This window comes from Enhydra lutris, unplaced genomic scaffold, assembly GCF_002288905.1.
Source record: "Enhydra lutris kenyoni isolate GAN:26980312 unplaced genomic scaffold, ASM228890v2 scaffoldscaffold53, whole genome shotgun sequence".
NCBI classification, from domain to species: domain Eukaryota; kingdom Metazoa; phylum Chordata; class Mammalia; order Carnivora; family Mustelidae; genus Enhydra; species Enhydra lutris.
In genome coordinates this window covers 2939655-2956292 of record NW_019154137.1, presented here as the reverse complement: position 1 = coordinate 2956292, position 16638 = coordinate 2939655, and the positions used below count along the sequence as shown (strand labels likewise).

Below are 16638 nucleotides of genomic sequence, written 5' to 3'. Positions count from 1 at the left end.
ACGAGTTGGAGGAGTGCCGCCGGCGTGCGCCCCGGCATCGGGACCTGAGCTCGTGCTCGCCTTTTCCTTTTTAACGGTCACCCCCGCCCCCCACGCACACACTCCAGTCCCCTGCGAGTTGGTCTTTGCGCCTCGGCGCGCCCCTCCTCACCTGACCCCTCCCACCGATCCCAGTCCCCGTTCGTTCCTGGTGGGTAGCCGGCTTCATCCCTGGGGTCCCTGCTTGGGGGCGGAGAAGATGGCTGGCGGACGTCTGCTGCTGGGGGGCGACTTCCTGTCGCCGCCGCCGCTGCCCCCCCTCCCGCCGCCGCCGCTGCCGCCCCTCCCGCCGCCCCCGCCCGAGCCAGTGCTGGAGCAGTGGCGCTATAGCCACGAAAGTGACTGGCAGTGGGCTCTGCGGCGCAGCTTCATCTGTCGCCACCTGCACAGCTATCCCGGGGCTGCCCTGGACCAGCTCCTCGCGCTCTCCGCCGCCTGGACCAACCACGTTTTCCTGGGCTGCAGGTGAGGAGAGTGTGAGGGTCGGCTTAGGGACCCGGTAGGGGTCTCGGGGATGGGATTCGGGACAGAGACGGGGGCAGGGTACGGACGAGGGCTTAGAGGCTGGGTATCTGGAGGTGCTGGAGGACACCAGAGGGTTCAGTACTGGTCTGGGGGATCGGCCGAGCGAGGTGGTGGAGGATGACATAAGAGCCAGAAGAAGGGTGCGGGGATCGCGGGAGCAGCTCCTCCACGACCGGGGATGGAGATGAAGCAGCAGCTGGAAGGGGATTGTTGAGGGGTGGTCATTGTGGCGGTGGTTTTGGAGGGCGTGGGAAATGACGAAGAGCAGAATCTCAGACCTGCGTAGGACCTTGCAAGGATGCAGTATCTGCAGAGATACTCGACAGTAGGGGCTTCGAGGGTCTGCGGGCGGAGTGGGGGGGGGGGGCGACGAAGGGAACCCTGCTAGTCTCCTCCTGACCACTCCCTCTCTCCATCCCCATTAAATAAAACAGCACCAGCACCCCCCGGCGGGGTTTTACTGTCTTCTCCTGGGGAAGCGGTTTGTATGAGGTCTCTCAGCCGCAGGGTCCGCCTTGCTTGTGGATTTGCGCATAATGTGTCTGGACGCAGACAAAGAGATGGATATATTTTACTCTAAAAATGGATTGCTCTCCTTTCACCATAAATGTGATCAGGAGAATTAATATTTGGCCTCTGGGTGAGCCTTTAGGGGTGTGTGCGTGTGTGCGCGCGTGTGTACCCCCCCTTTCCTAGAACCTGGTGCGTCTTCTGAACAGGCCTCTTGAAGAGCTCTTTGCAATTCAATGGAGACTGCAGTATGGTTCCAGCGCATTTTTTTAAAAAACGGACTACTTGGACCTCTGTCCTTCTGCACCCCCAAATCGGTCCTAGACTAATCATTCCTTTGAAAGACTAGACGCTTCTTTTTTTTGGACACTTCTGCCTCGCAGTTAATTTTTTATTAGGAAGGATGAGAAATTCTGGAAAATGATCAGATCAAATTCAGTCAGTTCAGTTCTAGGAATGACCATAACAGATACAGAAAAATAGTATTGTCCACATCTACCAGTAATTGTTGAACACAGCATCTAGTGTATACTCTGTTTTCCTCTGATCACCAAAACTTATTTTTTCCTATTTTCTCTAGGTTAGTATAATTTCTGTCTCCAGAGACAATGATTATTTTACTGGAGGAACTGGTTACAACTGGGGAAGCCTCAGTTATTAATCAATTTGGATAAATCTAATTGACCTTCACACAACAATATTGTTTTTGCAGTTGAAAAAGTACCTTTATTCTATAATCATACATCTCCTTAATATCACAGAAGGCCGTGGGAAATCTGAATCCTGAAAAAAATTTACATGGGGGAGAATAGCTATCCTTTGTGTTAACAATAAATCTTACCTTCCCACAAGAACGTAAGCTCTTTTGGGAAAGAGGTTTTTGTTCTCTTGTTCACACTTTATCCTCAGTGCCTAGAACAGTGTCTTCTGCACGATGGCCACTCAATAAATATGTATGGGATAACAGATGAATATAGCTTTATAATGTACAAAATATTTTATTTATGTATCTCTCTTAATACAACAACCTTGGGAATTAGGTGGTATCTCATTTTTACAGCTAAATCAACGGAGGACAAGAAGTTAAGTGACTTTGCCAAGGTCCCACAGTTGGGACTAGAACTCAGGTCTTCTAGTGCTCTTTCCACTGAGACACGGCTGCTGTATTTGGGAAGGATGGACCAGGAGTGAAAGCAAGTAACTGACACAAACCACATCATTATTATATCGCAGGATTTCATTCCAAGAACAACAGCCCTTTATATAACCAGGGCATTAACCAGCACAAAGCAGGCCAATGGTAGTTGGTGTTAAAAGCTTAAGCATCCAAGACATTTTGTGTGTGTGTGCCCTCGCCCAAGCACATCTGGGTGTGGGGTGGGTGTGTAACAAGATGAATGAACATATATATGTACACAGACATACATTCCATGCCACATTTTAGTTAGGTCAGTTTTGTCACTACAAGAATTGCCATAACATTATCAAATAGCTTAACTGAAGAATGTTTACATTGTATCTGATAACATAGATACAGGAGAAAGGGAAGGGGCAACAAAGAATCTTGGAAGCCAGGGACCACGGGCAGTGTTCCATGTTAGGCTTCATCCAGCTGTCAGCTTTGGGGTGGGGGGGAGGGTAAATCTACATTCCAGTCCTTCTTAAGTTTGATGTTGGCAGAGCTCATTTTCTGGTCTGTTCTTCTATGACAGAAGATTGTTCTCTCAAGGGAACTGCAGAATACATGGTGTAGCAGCCTATTTTAAATTTAACTGTTGCTTTGTGGTTCATCCCTTGACTTTGGGAACAGGTTGTAAACAGTAGCACTCCCCCCTCCCCCAATGAAGGGCTTTCTGTGTTCCCTTTTAGTTAGGGCCAAAGTAAGTCCTAGGTCAGGGGTATCTTTGAAAACTCCTTCATCATAAGGCCAAGACAGGAGGCGCTCACACGTTTAGGGAGGCAAGCTGTGTTTCATTTCTTTTGGTGATAGTGGTGATTTTCGTGGTACAAGCTTGACTATCTTGATTCTGCGGCAGTGGTTCTCAAACTTATGCGAGCATCACAGTCAGCTGTCGGGCTTGTTGAAACACAGATTGCTGGGGCCCCAGCCCAGGCTTTCTGATTTAGTAGGTCTGAAGCAGGACCCCTGAATCTGCATTTTTAACAAGTTCCCAGGTGATACTGATGATCAGGTGATGCTGGTCCGGTGATTACACCATGAGAACCACTGCTTTATAGGATAAAATAAAGCAGTGCTTTTTTTTTCTGCTTTTTGATCATTTTTTCCCCTCATGGTCTAGGCAACCAGGAAGCTCAAATAGCTGAAATTCTTTCTCTTCACTGTTTTGTCTGTTTCATAAAAGTAAACAACCTGTCAAAAGATTTTTTCCTGCAAGCAATTTCTAAGATATGTCTTGTGGCAAATGAAAGGTTAATGCAGGTAGGTGGGGAGATGGGGTAACTGGATGGTGGGCGTGAAGGAGGGCACTTGATGGAATGAGCACTGGGTGTTATGGGCAACTGATGAATCACTACATTCTATCCCTGAAACAAACAAAAAAAAGGTGCAGTCTTCTAAGCAACTGTATCTATAGCACTCATGTAATTGTTCCTAGGAATGTCTGGGAACCATACAATTTTTACTTAAAAACTGTAGATAATGTATCTATCCTTAATAAAGCAGAATGTTTGGTTAACTGGAGCATTCAGGTTTTTGGTGGTTCTTCATCAATAGGATTAGAAGCAGAATCCTGGCCTATTGATTTTTGATGAGATATTTATAGGAAAAATGTATCTTAAAATGAAACCAGGTTTGCTGCCTTGATTATTGTCTCTTCCTTGTTGCTGTGAGACTGATTTTTGGAAGGCAGGTGCCAGTTGAGCTTGTGTTGTGAACCTAACTTTGCACATAGGTGGCCCTCATCTAAAGAAACGGGAGTGGGGGCTTTCAAAAGATTTATCAATAATCTCACTGTGGGTTATTCCCTTATGATGTTAAGAGTCTTATTGATAGTTTTGAATAAATAATTTTATACTCAGAAATTCTGATCTTTGTTTAGTTTTCAAACCTCAGCTGTTCTTTGGACCTAGAAGAACAGTTGAATAAATTTTTTAAAAATTGGGGAGCATTACTACATATTTGTTAAATTTCAGGTGCATTGTAGATCATAAGTATGCACCTGTCTTTTTCCAAGAATGTAAGATTCATGAAGTCACATGTCTTTGTCCATTATAAATCATCTTTATGTATGCCAGGCATGGTGGGACAGTTGAATAGTATCCTGATTTCCAAAAGCTTGGTACAAAATAAGCTATCTTTGAAAACCCTAAAGACCTGCTGAGGTTTTCTTGGTTTTGTTTTTTTAAGCATTTATGATCAAATGGGTAAATTAACAGACTTTTAAATATATAATATGCATGCATCTGAAAATTACTGTATTAGATTTGCCTTAATGATACTTTGTATCATGGTCTCTCCATAAGGTAAAATATTATGTAGCCATTAAAACTCATGTGGTAATGACATAGAAAAAACCCTATGATCTCATAAATTAAAAACAACCCCCCACCCTACCAGAATGCAGATCAACATAGATGATCTGTAGGAGATATGGAGGGGAGGCGGCGATATGGAAAGCGTAGGGAAAGAAAAGAAAGTAAACTCCAGATGTTAATGAGGTTATCAGTGGTTGGGTTTGTAGGTGCTTTTCTTGGTGGGTTCTCTAAAATTTCTGGAGGAAAGGTGATATTTCATTTTTTTAAAGATTTATTTGTTTATTTAAGAGAGAGCAGGAGTGGGGGCAAAGAGAGAGAGAGAAGAGAGAGAAAATCTCAATCTGACTCAGCGCTGAGCACAGAGCCTGAGGCAGGGCTCAATCTCACGACCCTGAGATCAGGGCCTTGGCTGAAATCAAGAGTCAGATGCTTAAGCACTTAACCAGCCGCACCACCCAGGCACCCCTTATAGCAGATTTCAAAGTAACGCCTTTATGGGCTCCTGGGTGGCGCAGTCGGTTAAGCGAGCGACTCTTGATTTTAGCCCGTCCTCATCTGAGGGTCTTGAGATCCAGCGCTGCCTCAGCCTCTGTGCTCAGAATGGAGTCAGCCTGGGATTTTCTCTCCCTCTCCCAGCTGGTGCGCTCCCTCTCTTTCTCTAAAATAAACAGATCTTTTAAAAATAAGTAAATCTACTATGAAAAAATACATAATGGAAACTGGTGCGCTCTCTCTCTTTCTGTAAAATAAATAAGCAGATCTTTTAAAAATAAGTAAATCTACTATGAAAAAACACATAATGGAAACTGGTGCGCTCTCTCTCTTTCTGTAAAATAAATAAGCAGATCTTTTAAAAATAAGTAAATCTACTATGAAAAAACACATAATGGAAGCCAGTAATGGAAGTTTAACTGGCTTGGCTTATTTAAAATTTGTGGAACCACTTCTTTGTTCTTGGATAGCTATTCTCTGAAGAATTTTAGAAATGGGAATAAAATAAAATAAGATCTAGTGGTCTTATTGAAGACTCTAGATTAATTTTTGCATTGTTCTCTGAATAGTCAAGAGTCAGGTACTAAATAGTCTTTTCCATTATTGTTGAGCTGGTTGGGTTTCCTCAGTATTATGACTTCCTAATAAAGGACTGAGAAGCAGACTGTGTTCACAGCCTACGCAAAGGTTTATTTTTATAGCCCATGGGTGACATTGAATTTTGTGGCAGATGTAATGAATAGGGAACAGGAAGTAGGTATATAATCATTACTACTTCTGGAAGAAGCCTGAGAGAAAAGTGAATGGAATGAGCCCCAAATGCATCATTTGTGCGGCTGTATGTCTGACATACATGGCGTTTACAGTTGTACACTGTATTTGCGATCAGGCTGGAGTGGAAGTCTGGAGAATTTTGACTGGAACTCACGGTGAGTGGCTTGAGTGTAGTACAATTCAGGTAGCAAAAGTGGCATCACCAGTTCAACATTTATAGACTTTCATTTTCATAATCTTGTTTTCATCCTGTACCTTGGAATTTGGACTCCCAAGTCCGAATGGAAGTGATACATAGAAAGCACAGTGTTTTAGGCTCTACTTTCTTTTTCTTTTTTTTTTTGGCTATATAAGAATAAATGAAAATAAAATTACTCTTGGCATTTAAATACTGATGTTAGCAGCAGCAGTAGGAGCAATTATCAGTGGGAAGTGCGGGTTAAAACAAGCTAGCTTGTGCTGATCTCCGTGAAGCCCACCATGTCCTGACTTCTCCAGCATTGCAAGGAAAGATGTCTGCGGGGTGTGGAACCGGTCAGGCCAAAAGTGGAAGATGTTACCCTCCTTCAGGTTCAGAACCTATTCATGTCAAGGCGTGATAGTTACTCATATTCAGAACTTTCTTCCCAAATGCCGCCAGGCATCTCTTTTTTGATCATAGGCCAGGAAGGGCTCTCAAGGGAGGAAGGATGAGTAGGTCCCCATGATAACCAGGACTTTACTTGAGCTTCTATGTTTGTTTCTCTGCAGTTACAGGATATTCTGTCAAGCAGCCAATCTATAAGGAAGCCTTTTAAATATTGTATATCTCAAAGCTATTTATTGTGGAAAAAAATCAAACACAAATGTTAAAGAGTTTAGTGGACCTCCATGTCTCCTCATTCAGGAGTGTCAACAGTTTGTGTCATGCTGCCCTTCTCATGTCTTCGGTTGTGCCCCCAGTTTTTCTTGTGCGAGGTAGTCTGGAGTATATTAAAGAAAATCTTGACATCATTTCCCCTGCGAATACTTCAGTATGTATCTGTTCTGGACAAGAGTTTTTATTTTTATTTTTATTTTTTTAATGGGAGGAGGGGCAGAGGGAGAGAAAGAGAATCTTAAGCAGGCCCCGCTGAGCATTGAGCCCATCACCGGGCTCTGTCTCACAACCCTGAGACCATGACCTGAGCCAAAATCAGGAGTCGGATGATTAACCAACACAGCCACCCAGGTGCCTCACAGGTAAGAATTTTTACAAATAGAGTCCTGATAGGGGTGCCTGGGTGATCTCAGCTCAGAGCTCAGGTCTTGATCTCAGGGTTGTGGGTTCAACCCCCATGTTGGGCTCCGTGCTGGGTGTGGAGCCTACTTTAAAAATAGGGCACCTGGGGGCGCCTGGGTGGCTCAGTGGGTTAAGCCTCTGCCTTCGGCTCAGGTCATGATCTCAGGGTCCTGGGATCGAGCCCCACATCAGGCTTTCTGCTCAGCAGGGAGCCTGCTTCCTCCTCTCTCTCTGCCTGCCTCTCTGCCTACTTGTGATCTCTGTCTGTCAAAAATAAATAAACTCTTAAAAAAAAATAGGGCACCTGGGTGGCTCAGTCGTTAAGCATCTACCTTTGGCTCGGGTCATGATCCTAGGGTCATGGGATGGAGCCCTACATTGGGCTCCCTGCTCTGCGGGAAGCCTGCTTCTCCCTCTCCCACTTCCCCTGCTTGTGTTCCCTCTCTCGCTGTGTCTCTCTCTGTCAAATAAAATATTTTAAAAACTAGAGTCATAATACCATTATTTACACTCAACAAAATTAACAGTAATTTCTTAAAACCCATGTTCAGTTTTCCCCATTGTCTCAAAGTGTATTTTTTTCAATTTTATTTTTAAGTAATCTCTTATACCCAACATGGGGCTCAAACTCACAACTCTGAGATCGAGAGTCACATGCTGTACGGACTGAGCCAGCCAGCGCCCCTCATTTGTATTTTGGTTTGATTCATGATCCATACCAGGTCCATGCATTGTATTTGGTTCCTCTGTCTCCTTTAATCTATAACCACATTCCCCTATCTGTTTATTTTCATGCTGTTGATTTGACGAAGAAACTGGATTGTCACATAGTGTTTCCTTCACTGGCTATGTTCTTACGGTGATGTTTAACATATTTCTGGGCGTGAAGGACTTGCTTAGGTTCAGGTTCAGTTATTTGAAGGACAATACTTTATAGATAGTGCGTTATATTTCCTGTCATATCATATAAGGGACACGTGTCTGCTTGTCTCATTTTTTTAGTGATATTAAGATAATAAAGTTCCCATCAACTTTTTAATTTTTATTTTATTTCTTTAAAAGATTTTATTTACTTATTTGACACAGACAGATCAGAAGTAGGCAGAGAGGGAGAAACAGGGTCCCCACTGAGCAGAGAGCCCGATGCAGGGCTCGATCCCAGGACCCTGAGACCATGACCTGAGCCGAAGGCAGAGGCTTAACCCTCTGAGCCACCCAGGCGCCCCCCCATCAACTTTTTTTAATCAAAATTTTTATTGAGATAATTATAGATTCACATGCAGTTGTAGGAAATACTACAAAGAGATGCCCTGCATTCTTTACCCATTTCCCCCAGTGATAACGTTTTGCAGAATTATTGTGTAATATCAAAACTATGACAGTGATATTGTTAACAATCCACTGATTTTATGCAGTCTCCCAGTTTTACTAGTACTTGTGTGTGTGTGTGTGTGTGTGTGTGTGTGTGTGTGCATGTGTGTTTGGTTGAAACAATATTGCATGTGGAGGTTTGTGTATCCACTGCCACAGTCAAGATATTGAATAGTTCCAGTACTTCAAGGATCCTTCACATCACGCTTTTATAACCACATCCGGGATGCCTGGGTGGCCCAGTCAGTTAAGCATCTGCCTCTGGCTCAGGTCATGATCCCAGGGTCCTGGGATCGAGCTCTGCATCAGGCTCCTTGCTCAACAGGGAGCCTGCTTCTCCCTCTGCTGCCACTCCCCCTGCTGTGTGCACGTGCTCTCTTTCTCTCTGACAGATAAATAAAATCTTTAAAAACAAATCACATCCAGGGACGCCTGGGTGGCTCAGTTGGTTAAGCGACTGCCTTCGGCTCAGGTCATGATCCCAGCGTCCTGGGATCGAGTCCCACATCGGGCTCCTTGCTCGGCGGGGGGCCTGCTTCTCCCTCTGCCTCTGCTGCCACTCTGTCTGCCTGTGCTCGCTCTCTCTGACAAATAAATAAAAATCTTAAAAAACAAAACAAAACAAATCACATCCATTTCCTTCCCACTCCCCATGGTATTGTGTGTATCAGTAGTTACCTCCTTCGTACTGCTGAGTAGTGTTCTGAGGGGCGCGCGCACCAGTTTGACCATCTGCCTGTTGATGGACTTCTGAGCTGATTGCAGTTTTTGGCGGTTACAAGTAAAACTGCTGTGAGCGTTCATGTACAGGTTTTTGTGTGAATGTAAGTTTTGATTTCTCTGAGATAAATGGCCCAAAAAAGGGGTCATTGCTAGGTCATGTAGTAATTGCATGTTTAATTTTATAAGACACTTCCAAGTTGTTTTCCAGAGTGGCCGTACCATTCTGCATTCCCTCCAGCAGTCGATGAATGGTCCAGTTCCTCTATGGCCTTGCCAGCATTTGATGCTGTCACTCTTTTTTACTTTAGCCATTCTGAGGGTGCATAGTGATACCTCACTGTGGTTTTAAATGACGTCTCTCTCTGGTTAATGATGTTGACCATCTTTTCATGTGCTTATTTGCAATATATGTGTCGTCTTTGGTTAAATGATTTGGTTAAATGATTTTGGTTAAATGATTAACAGATTTGGTTAAATCTGTTCATATCTTTTTGTTCATACACACACACATACATATATATAGTTGCATTTTGAGAGATTGTTATACTGGATACTAGTTTTTGTGGGTTTTTTTGGGGGGGCGGGTCAGGTGTTTGGTTTGTAAATACCTCTCCCAGTCTGTAGCTTGTCTTTTGTCCTCTCACAGGGGCTTTGAGAGCAAAAGTTTTTAATTTTGATGAAGTCCATTTTATCAGTTTTTCCTTTTATGGATCTTGCTTTTGGTGTCAAGTATGAGAACTGTTGGCCTAGTCCTAGATTCTGAAGATTTTCTCCTATGGTTTTTTTTTTTTTTTTAAGATTTTATTTATTTATTTATTTATTTGACAGCAATCAAAGTAGGCAGAGAGGCAGGCAGAGAGAGGGGGGATGCAGGCTCCCCGCAGAGCAGAGAGCCCTATGTGGGACTCAATCCTAGGACCCTGAGATTATGACCTGAGCCGAAGGCAGAGGCTTTAACCCACTGAGCCACCCAGGCGCCCTGTTTTCTTTTTAAAAAATAATTAGTTTTACATTTTACATTTAGGTCTGTGACACATTTTCAATGAATTTGGGGATGAGAAGTGAGGTTGGGGTTCGTTGCCCACTTACTCCAGCACCATTTACTGAAAAGCATGGCCTCCTCTATTGAGTTTGCTTTTGCGACTTGAACATGTTTCTGGGGGTCTCTTTCTGGGTTCTTCCCCATCAGCTTTTCACCTCATAGGCCTAGCGGCCACCGATGTTAATTATTTTATGATGGGTTGCAGAATGGCAGTAGTCTATCGTTCCTCCAGTTACTAGCTGGAATGCTTCCATAAAAGAGCTTTTTCTCATCGACTCTTAGTTACTCTGATGTACAATTTGTACAGAAAAATACCAGATAAATGCTTGCTTTCTTCCTTTAATATTACCTGTTTGGGGAGTAATGACTTGATTCCCTGCCGTCTTCCAAAGGTGACCAGTAATGAGTTTGTAGGTAGCATTGTAAACTAACAGATTGTTAGTTTATTTGTTGTGTCTGAATCCACTGCGGGTCGTTATTCTCACTGCTTCTCTGGTTGGCTCACTTTGCCGGTAGGAATGTGTTCACATTGGCTTTTGAGTCCATTTGACACAACTCCTGAGGCCTTTCACAGCTTCCTTGTTTCCAGGCACGGGAATATCTCCCAGGTTCATCTTGTACATTTCCTCCCCCAGACTTGGAATCAGCCATTTCTATAAGGACCCTGATTCTTTTTTATGGGAAATGGTAAAGACCACAGTCTGGATGTCAACATCCCAGCCACTCTTAACACTCTGAGTACCTCTGTAAATACACAGGTGCAGTTATTTACACATGATATACATATATGATAGAGAGAAGTCATGAGTTGATATGGACGCTTTTAAATCAAATTAAAAGATCTTCCTTTAAATATCTTGCTTTTATGTTCCTATGTCTTCTAATGATAGTAAGATAGATAAATTTTGATAGGTAAATATTAGAGGACACATTCTTCAGTTTAAGAGCTAAGATAATCTGTTGACATAGTCCTGTGGGAGCAATTACAAGATGAGCTCATGTAGAAGCTTTTTAAAAACTGCATTCGTACCTGTTTTAACTATAGATTCTATTAATTTAAATAGGTACAGCCCACGCCTGATGGAAAAAATTCTCCAAATGGCTGAAGGTATTGATATTGGGGAGATGCCGTCATATGATCTGATGCTATCCAAACCTTCCAAAGGTCAAAAACGTCACCTCTCGGCATGTGACGGTGAGTATACTTGTTTCTGGAAGGTGGGGTTTGAAGAAACAACATGGCTTTTTAAAAAAATGGTATGAGTGTGGTATATGGTCTTCAGTAACATTGGGAACATTGGATCTTACACAAATGTGAAAGAGTTTTAACTTAGTTATGTACAGTTTTGTTTTGAGGATGCTGAAAGGAACTGAAAACTAAGAATACTGATTCAAATGATAACGCTGTCTGTAAAGTCCATGCCATGGAACCTCCCTCTAAGCAGAACAACCTTATACTCTGATCATTTGAACATCTAAGTAACTAAATGCTCTTGGATGGGCCCAAGACAGACCAGCTTTCTACTGAGCAGTGGTGTCGGGAGGAAGCTCCAGTGTCTGGTCTAGCCTCCACAGAGAGTCCTTCCACAGCGTTCAGTTCGCTGTCCCGCATAAATCACTGGTCTCCAGCTGCTGTTGGTTCTAGAAATAAAATAGACCACACCACCCTTTTGTGCAGAATGGGTCAGAACTAAGATTTTGAAGCTGAAAACCCTTTGGGATCTTTTGATTATTATTTTTTATTTGATTTTTAGCCACAAGCACATAAAGAACTGTGACAGAGTTACGTCTGCTGCCAAAGAGAGAGGCTGTGTACACGCCTCGGCCGCCACCTCTTTTGCGCTAGGGCCGTCTCTTCTGCTCGCAGTTTTTTATGAAGGGCGCTCTCCGGCACAGGTGGGGTGAGATTATCCTGGAACAACCTGTTAGCCAGTGCACTTCACCTGTGCTTTACCTTGTTAGATACAGAAGCACCGACCAGTCATGTGTGGTGGTGACCTGCATATCTGATTCGGTGGCGTATTTTCTGTCAACTTTCTTCCCTTAACACGTGGGACAGGCAACATCCCTTCTTCTGCCAGAATCCTACGTTGATATTTGAGTCCCTTCCCCTAAGTACCCTGAAGTTTTTGTGATGGGAAGTGTCTTGTACCAACAGTGCAATTTGCAAATGACACAGTTGGTACTGTCTTGCTGTTTGCTTCTTTTGAAATACTCCCTTTTTAATGAATTGTAAATTTCACTCGTTCTATAGGTCAAAATCCTCCTAAAAAGCAAGCCGGTTCCAAATTGCATGCGAGACCTCGTTTTGAGCCTGTGCATTTTGTAGCTAGTAGTTCAAAGGATGAGAGACAGGAAGATCCCTATGGCCCTCAAACAAAAGAGGTAAATGAACAAACACATTTTGCCGGCATGCCAAGAGACATCTACCAAGATTATACTCAAGACTCTTTCAGTGTGCAAGACGGGAATTCTCAGTATTGTGATTCATCAGGATTTATTTTCACAAAAGAGCAGCCCGTAACAGCCAACATGTATTTTGACAGCGGGAACCCCGCCCCAAGCAGCACGTCGCAGCCGGCAAACCCTCAGTTGGGCCCTGAGCCTTCCCCGTCACAGACATTTCCTGAGTCGGTGGTAGCCGAGAAGCAGTACTTTATTGAAAAATTGACAGCTACTATCTGGAAGAACCTTTCGAACCCGGAGATGACTTCCGGCTCTGATAAAATCAATTATACCTATATGTTAACTCGGTGTATTCAGGCATGTAAGACAAATCCCGAGTACATATACGCTCCTTTAAAAGAGATCCCTCCTGCTGACATCCCCAAAAATAAAAAACTTCTAACAGACGGTTATGCGTGTGAAGTCAGATGCCAAAATATCTACTTAACCACGGGTTACGCCGGCAGCAAGAATGGGTCCAGGGATCGAGCTACTGAGCTAGCTGTGAAACTCCTGCAGAAGCGTATTGAAGTCCGAGTCGTCCGGCGGAAGTTCAAGCACACGGTCGGGGAGGACCTTGTGGTGTGTCAGGTCGGCATGCCCACCCACGACTTTCCTCCGGCCCTGAAGCCGCCGGAGGAGCTGGTGGTGCTCGCTAAAGACGCCTCCGGACAGCCGATTTTTAACGCTTCCGCCAAACACTGGACCAATTTTGTCCTTACCGAAAACGCAAACGACGCCATCGGCATCCTCAACAATTCGGCCTCGTACAACAAGATGTCAGTCGAGTACAAGTACGAGATGATGCCAAACCGCACGTGGCGCTGCCGTGTGTTTCTGCAGGACCACTGCTTAGCTGAAGGTTACGGAACCAAAAAAACAAGTAAACACGCGGCTGCTGATGAGGCCTTGAAAATCCTCCAGAAAACACAGCCCACCTACCCCTCGGTCAAAAGTTCACAGTGCCAGACAGGCTCTTCACCCAGGGGATCTGGAAAGAAGAAAGATATAAAGGATCTGGTAGTTTACGAGAATTCTTCAAATCCAGTGTGCACCCTGAACGACACGGCCCAGTTCAACCGCATGACGGTCGAGTACGTCTACGAAAGAATGACCGGCCTCCGGTGGAAATGCAAGGTGATCCTCGAGAGTGAAGTGATCGCGGAAGCCGTCGGGGTGAAGAAAACGGTCAAATACGAAGCTGCGGGGGAAGCTGTGAAGACGCTTAAGAAGACCCAGCCGACCGTCATCAACAATTTGAAGAAGGGGGCTATCGAAGATGTGATTTCCAGAAATGAAATCCAGGGCCGCTCAGCGGAGGAGGCTTACAAACAACAGATCAAAGAAGACAACATAGGAAACCAGCTGCTGAGAAAGATGGGCTGGACGGGCGGTGGTTTAGGTAAATCCGGCGAGGGCATTCGGGAGCCCATCTCTGTCAAAGAGCAGCATAAGCGAGAAGGGCTCGGTCTTGACGTGGAGAGGGTGAACAAAATCGCCAAGAGAGATATTGAACAGATCATCCGCAACTACGCCCGCTCCGAGAGCCACACGGATTTGACTTTCTCCACGGAGTTGACTAACGACGAGCGGAAGCAGATACACCAGATTGCCCAGAAGTACGGCCTTAAGAGTAAGTCGCATGGGGTCGGCCACGATAGGTACCTGGTGGTAGGAAGAAAAAGACGGAAGGAAGACCTGCTAGATCAGCTCAAACAGGAAGGCCAAGTGGGGCATTACGAGCTCGTGATGCCTCAAGCCAATTGAGCTCTTAACTAATTTATTTTGTAAACGCCCAAGGAGGCAGATTTGTGAATTAAAGAAATGCCACATGTCCTGGTTGCAGAGTACATTCATTCTTAAGATGTTTCACCTTGTTCATTTCCTATAGTGCTCTATTAGCTATCGGAACCTGAAGAATTCTGTCCGCCCGTATTAGCTTCGGTCCCGCAGATGATATTGTGCAGTTACTGTTTGTGTCTTTCATATTGCTGTGTCCCTCCGATTTTAGTAGTTTGTACAAAGCAAGAACACGTATCGCAGTGGAATTTCACCCCGAGAAGGAAATTCCCATTTTAAAGGGCGTGGCACCGCAGCCTGCGGCAGTAGTGACGTTGACCATCATGACGGTCAAACTCCAGTCTGAACTTCAGACTTCCTGAAGACGCCGGGTCGTTTTGTATTACTATTTTCATCTTTGTGTGAAGCCAGTTCAAGAATGTTTAACGGTAAATTGTGCTGTACGTGTAAATGTCGTTCCCGACTAAATGATGTAAAACTTTCTTAAAGTAATTTTAGTGTTCATTTATTTATGACTTCTACCATGTGGTTTCCAGAATATTGGAAGTGATTTACTGTTACCTTGTGGTATATGAGTTTTAACAAATCCTAGTCTTTATGCCAAGAGAGCACTACTTGAGAGAGTCGTTGAGAAGTTTCACAAACTTTGACCCAACCCGAAGGAAGGAAGCTGGAGCTGTTTGTTCTTGGGGCCTCGCAGCGGGCCTCGCAGCAACTCCGCGTCACAGCCGTCCCGCCGCCCGGGCGTGCGGCACAGCCCGGGTGGCCGCGGCCGTGGCAGGACCGGGTGAAAGACCGCAGACACACTGGTGCTTGGACGAAAAGGTCAGTCGGCCGGTCCCTCTCTCACACAGCTTATTAAGCCCCAAAAGCCAACTTTGTAACATATTTAAAACTGCTATTTTCGCTTATTTCTGGAATGTAAAAAAAAAATGTATAAAAAAGAACTAGTGTATGCTTCCTGAATAAAAAGGAGCTGATGTTGATCAAAATGGCAGCGCGCTTATGTTGGGCAGCAGCCTAGGAGCCACACTTTGGGTTATCAGGAGGCGGGAAGTGGCGTTTGCACAAAATGTTTCAACACCAGAGCACACGTGGGTGAACGTAATGACTTAGCCGAGATGAACAGCTGGTTGGTCACCCGTCACTTTCCTGTGGACCGACATGCCGGCCGCAACCAGACCTCCGGCTGTGTCCTTTTATGTGATTTTGGTCTTGTAGCTCCGATAAATCAAGTGTCACTTTTCAGAGATGAATAGTAATACCGAGAGTTAAACACGCCAGTGAAATGATAGAACAATTGGGTGGTTCACAGTGTCTGGAAACATTTAGCACCATACTTGACATGTAATTGGCCCACAATATACAGTAATTTCCTTTCTCCTCTCATATTTTGGAATGAAAAAGCTGCCCATTGTAGTTAAATCAGTAGTTTAAAAAATAAAAAGGGATTGGCTTTTATACCTGGATCTCTAGGTTTTAGTCATCCACAGCTATTAAAACTGTGTGACACTTGCTTTTTACTAACTCCCTTTCTCTTACAGTGTGTGGCCTTTCCCAATGTGGGTAGGAAGAGAAATGAGGTGTGCACTTTATTTGGGCACTTATTGTTTAACAATGGCAAAGGGAACATAAGCTAAGATGTTTATAGATTTTATAGGATTTGTTTTTTAAACCTACAGGGCTCATGCCAGCCTGGAGAAGCGGTGGCTCAATTAGCAAGTTAGAAAAGCCAGCCTTAGTTCTCTTGAGTAAGAGTGGCTTTGCAGATCAAGGGGAGCCGAGGGCGGTGGTGGGGGGGGTGAAAACTCATTTCTCCCTTTACATTTCTTTTCTCTTCCCAAAATGGTTGGACAGGGGAAGGGCTGTGGGGAGTAGGGACATAAATTTGGTTTTCTTAGCTAAATTTAACAGAACAATATTAACGTAGTAAGAGGGCTCCCAAATAATTGGGCCAAATATACATTTGGTTCTGGGTTTGAGGGTCCAGATTTGCTGACTTTTTTTTTTTTTTTAAGATTTTGTTTGACAGAGATCACAAGTAGGCAGAGAGGCAGGCAGAGAGAGAGGAGGAAACAGGCTCCTGGCCAAGCAGAGAGTCCAATGTGGGGCTTGATCCCAGAACCCTGGAATCATGACCTGAGCCAAAGGCAGAGGCTTT

The 16638-nt window shown here is 44.3% G+C and overlaps 1 protein-coding gene across 1 annotated transcript; it reads left to right on the top strand.

Moving 5' to 3' along the window:
• On the top strand, nt 1-15463 carry LOC111157259 (NFKB repressing factor). Its single transcript, XM_022518534.1, has 3 exons — nt 1-504; nt 11297-11427; nt 12487-15463. The coding sequence occupies exons 1-3, from the start codon at nt 239-241 to the stop codon at nt 14442-14444; spliced, it is 2355 nt and encodes a 784-aa protein (XP_022374242.1). The 5' UTR covers nt 1-238; the 3' UTR covers nt 14445-15463.
• Nucleotides 15464-16638: the final 1175 nt, after the last annotated feature.

What these genes read in the sequence shown, in the direction of transcription:
- LOC111157259 (XM_022518534.1), top strand. Translation starts at nt 239, where the DNA reads ATGGCTGGCGGACGTCTGCTGCTGGGGGGCGACTTCCTGTCGCCGCCG. An exon ending in CACGTTTTCCTGGGCTGCAG is followed by an intron (nt 505 to 11,296) that starts GTGAGGAGAGTG and finishes TAATTTAAATAG; the next exon opens with GTACAGCCCACGCCTGATGG. An exon ending in TCACCTCTCGGCATGTGACG is followed by an intron (nt 11,428 to 12,486) that starts GTGAGTATACTT and finishes CTCGTTCTATAG; the next exon opens with GTCAAAATCCTCCTAAAAAG.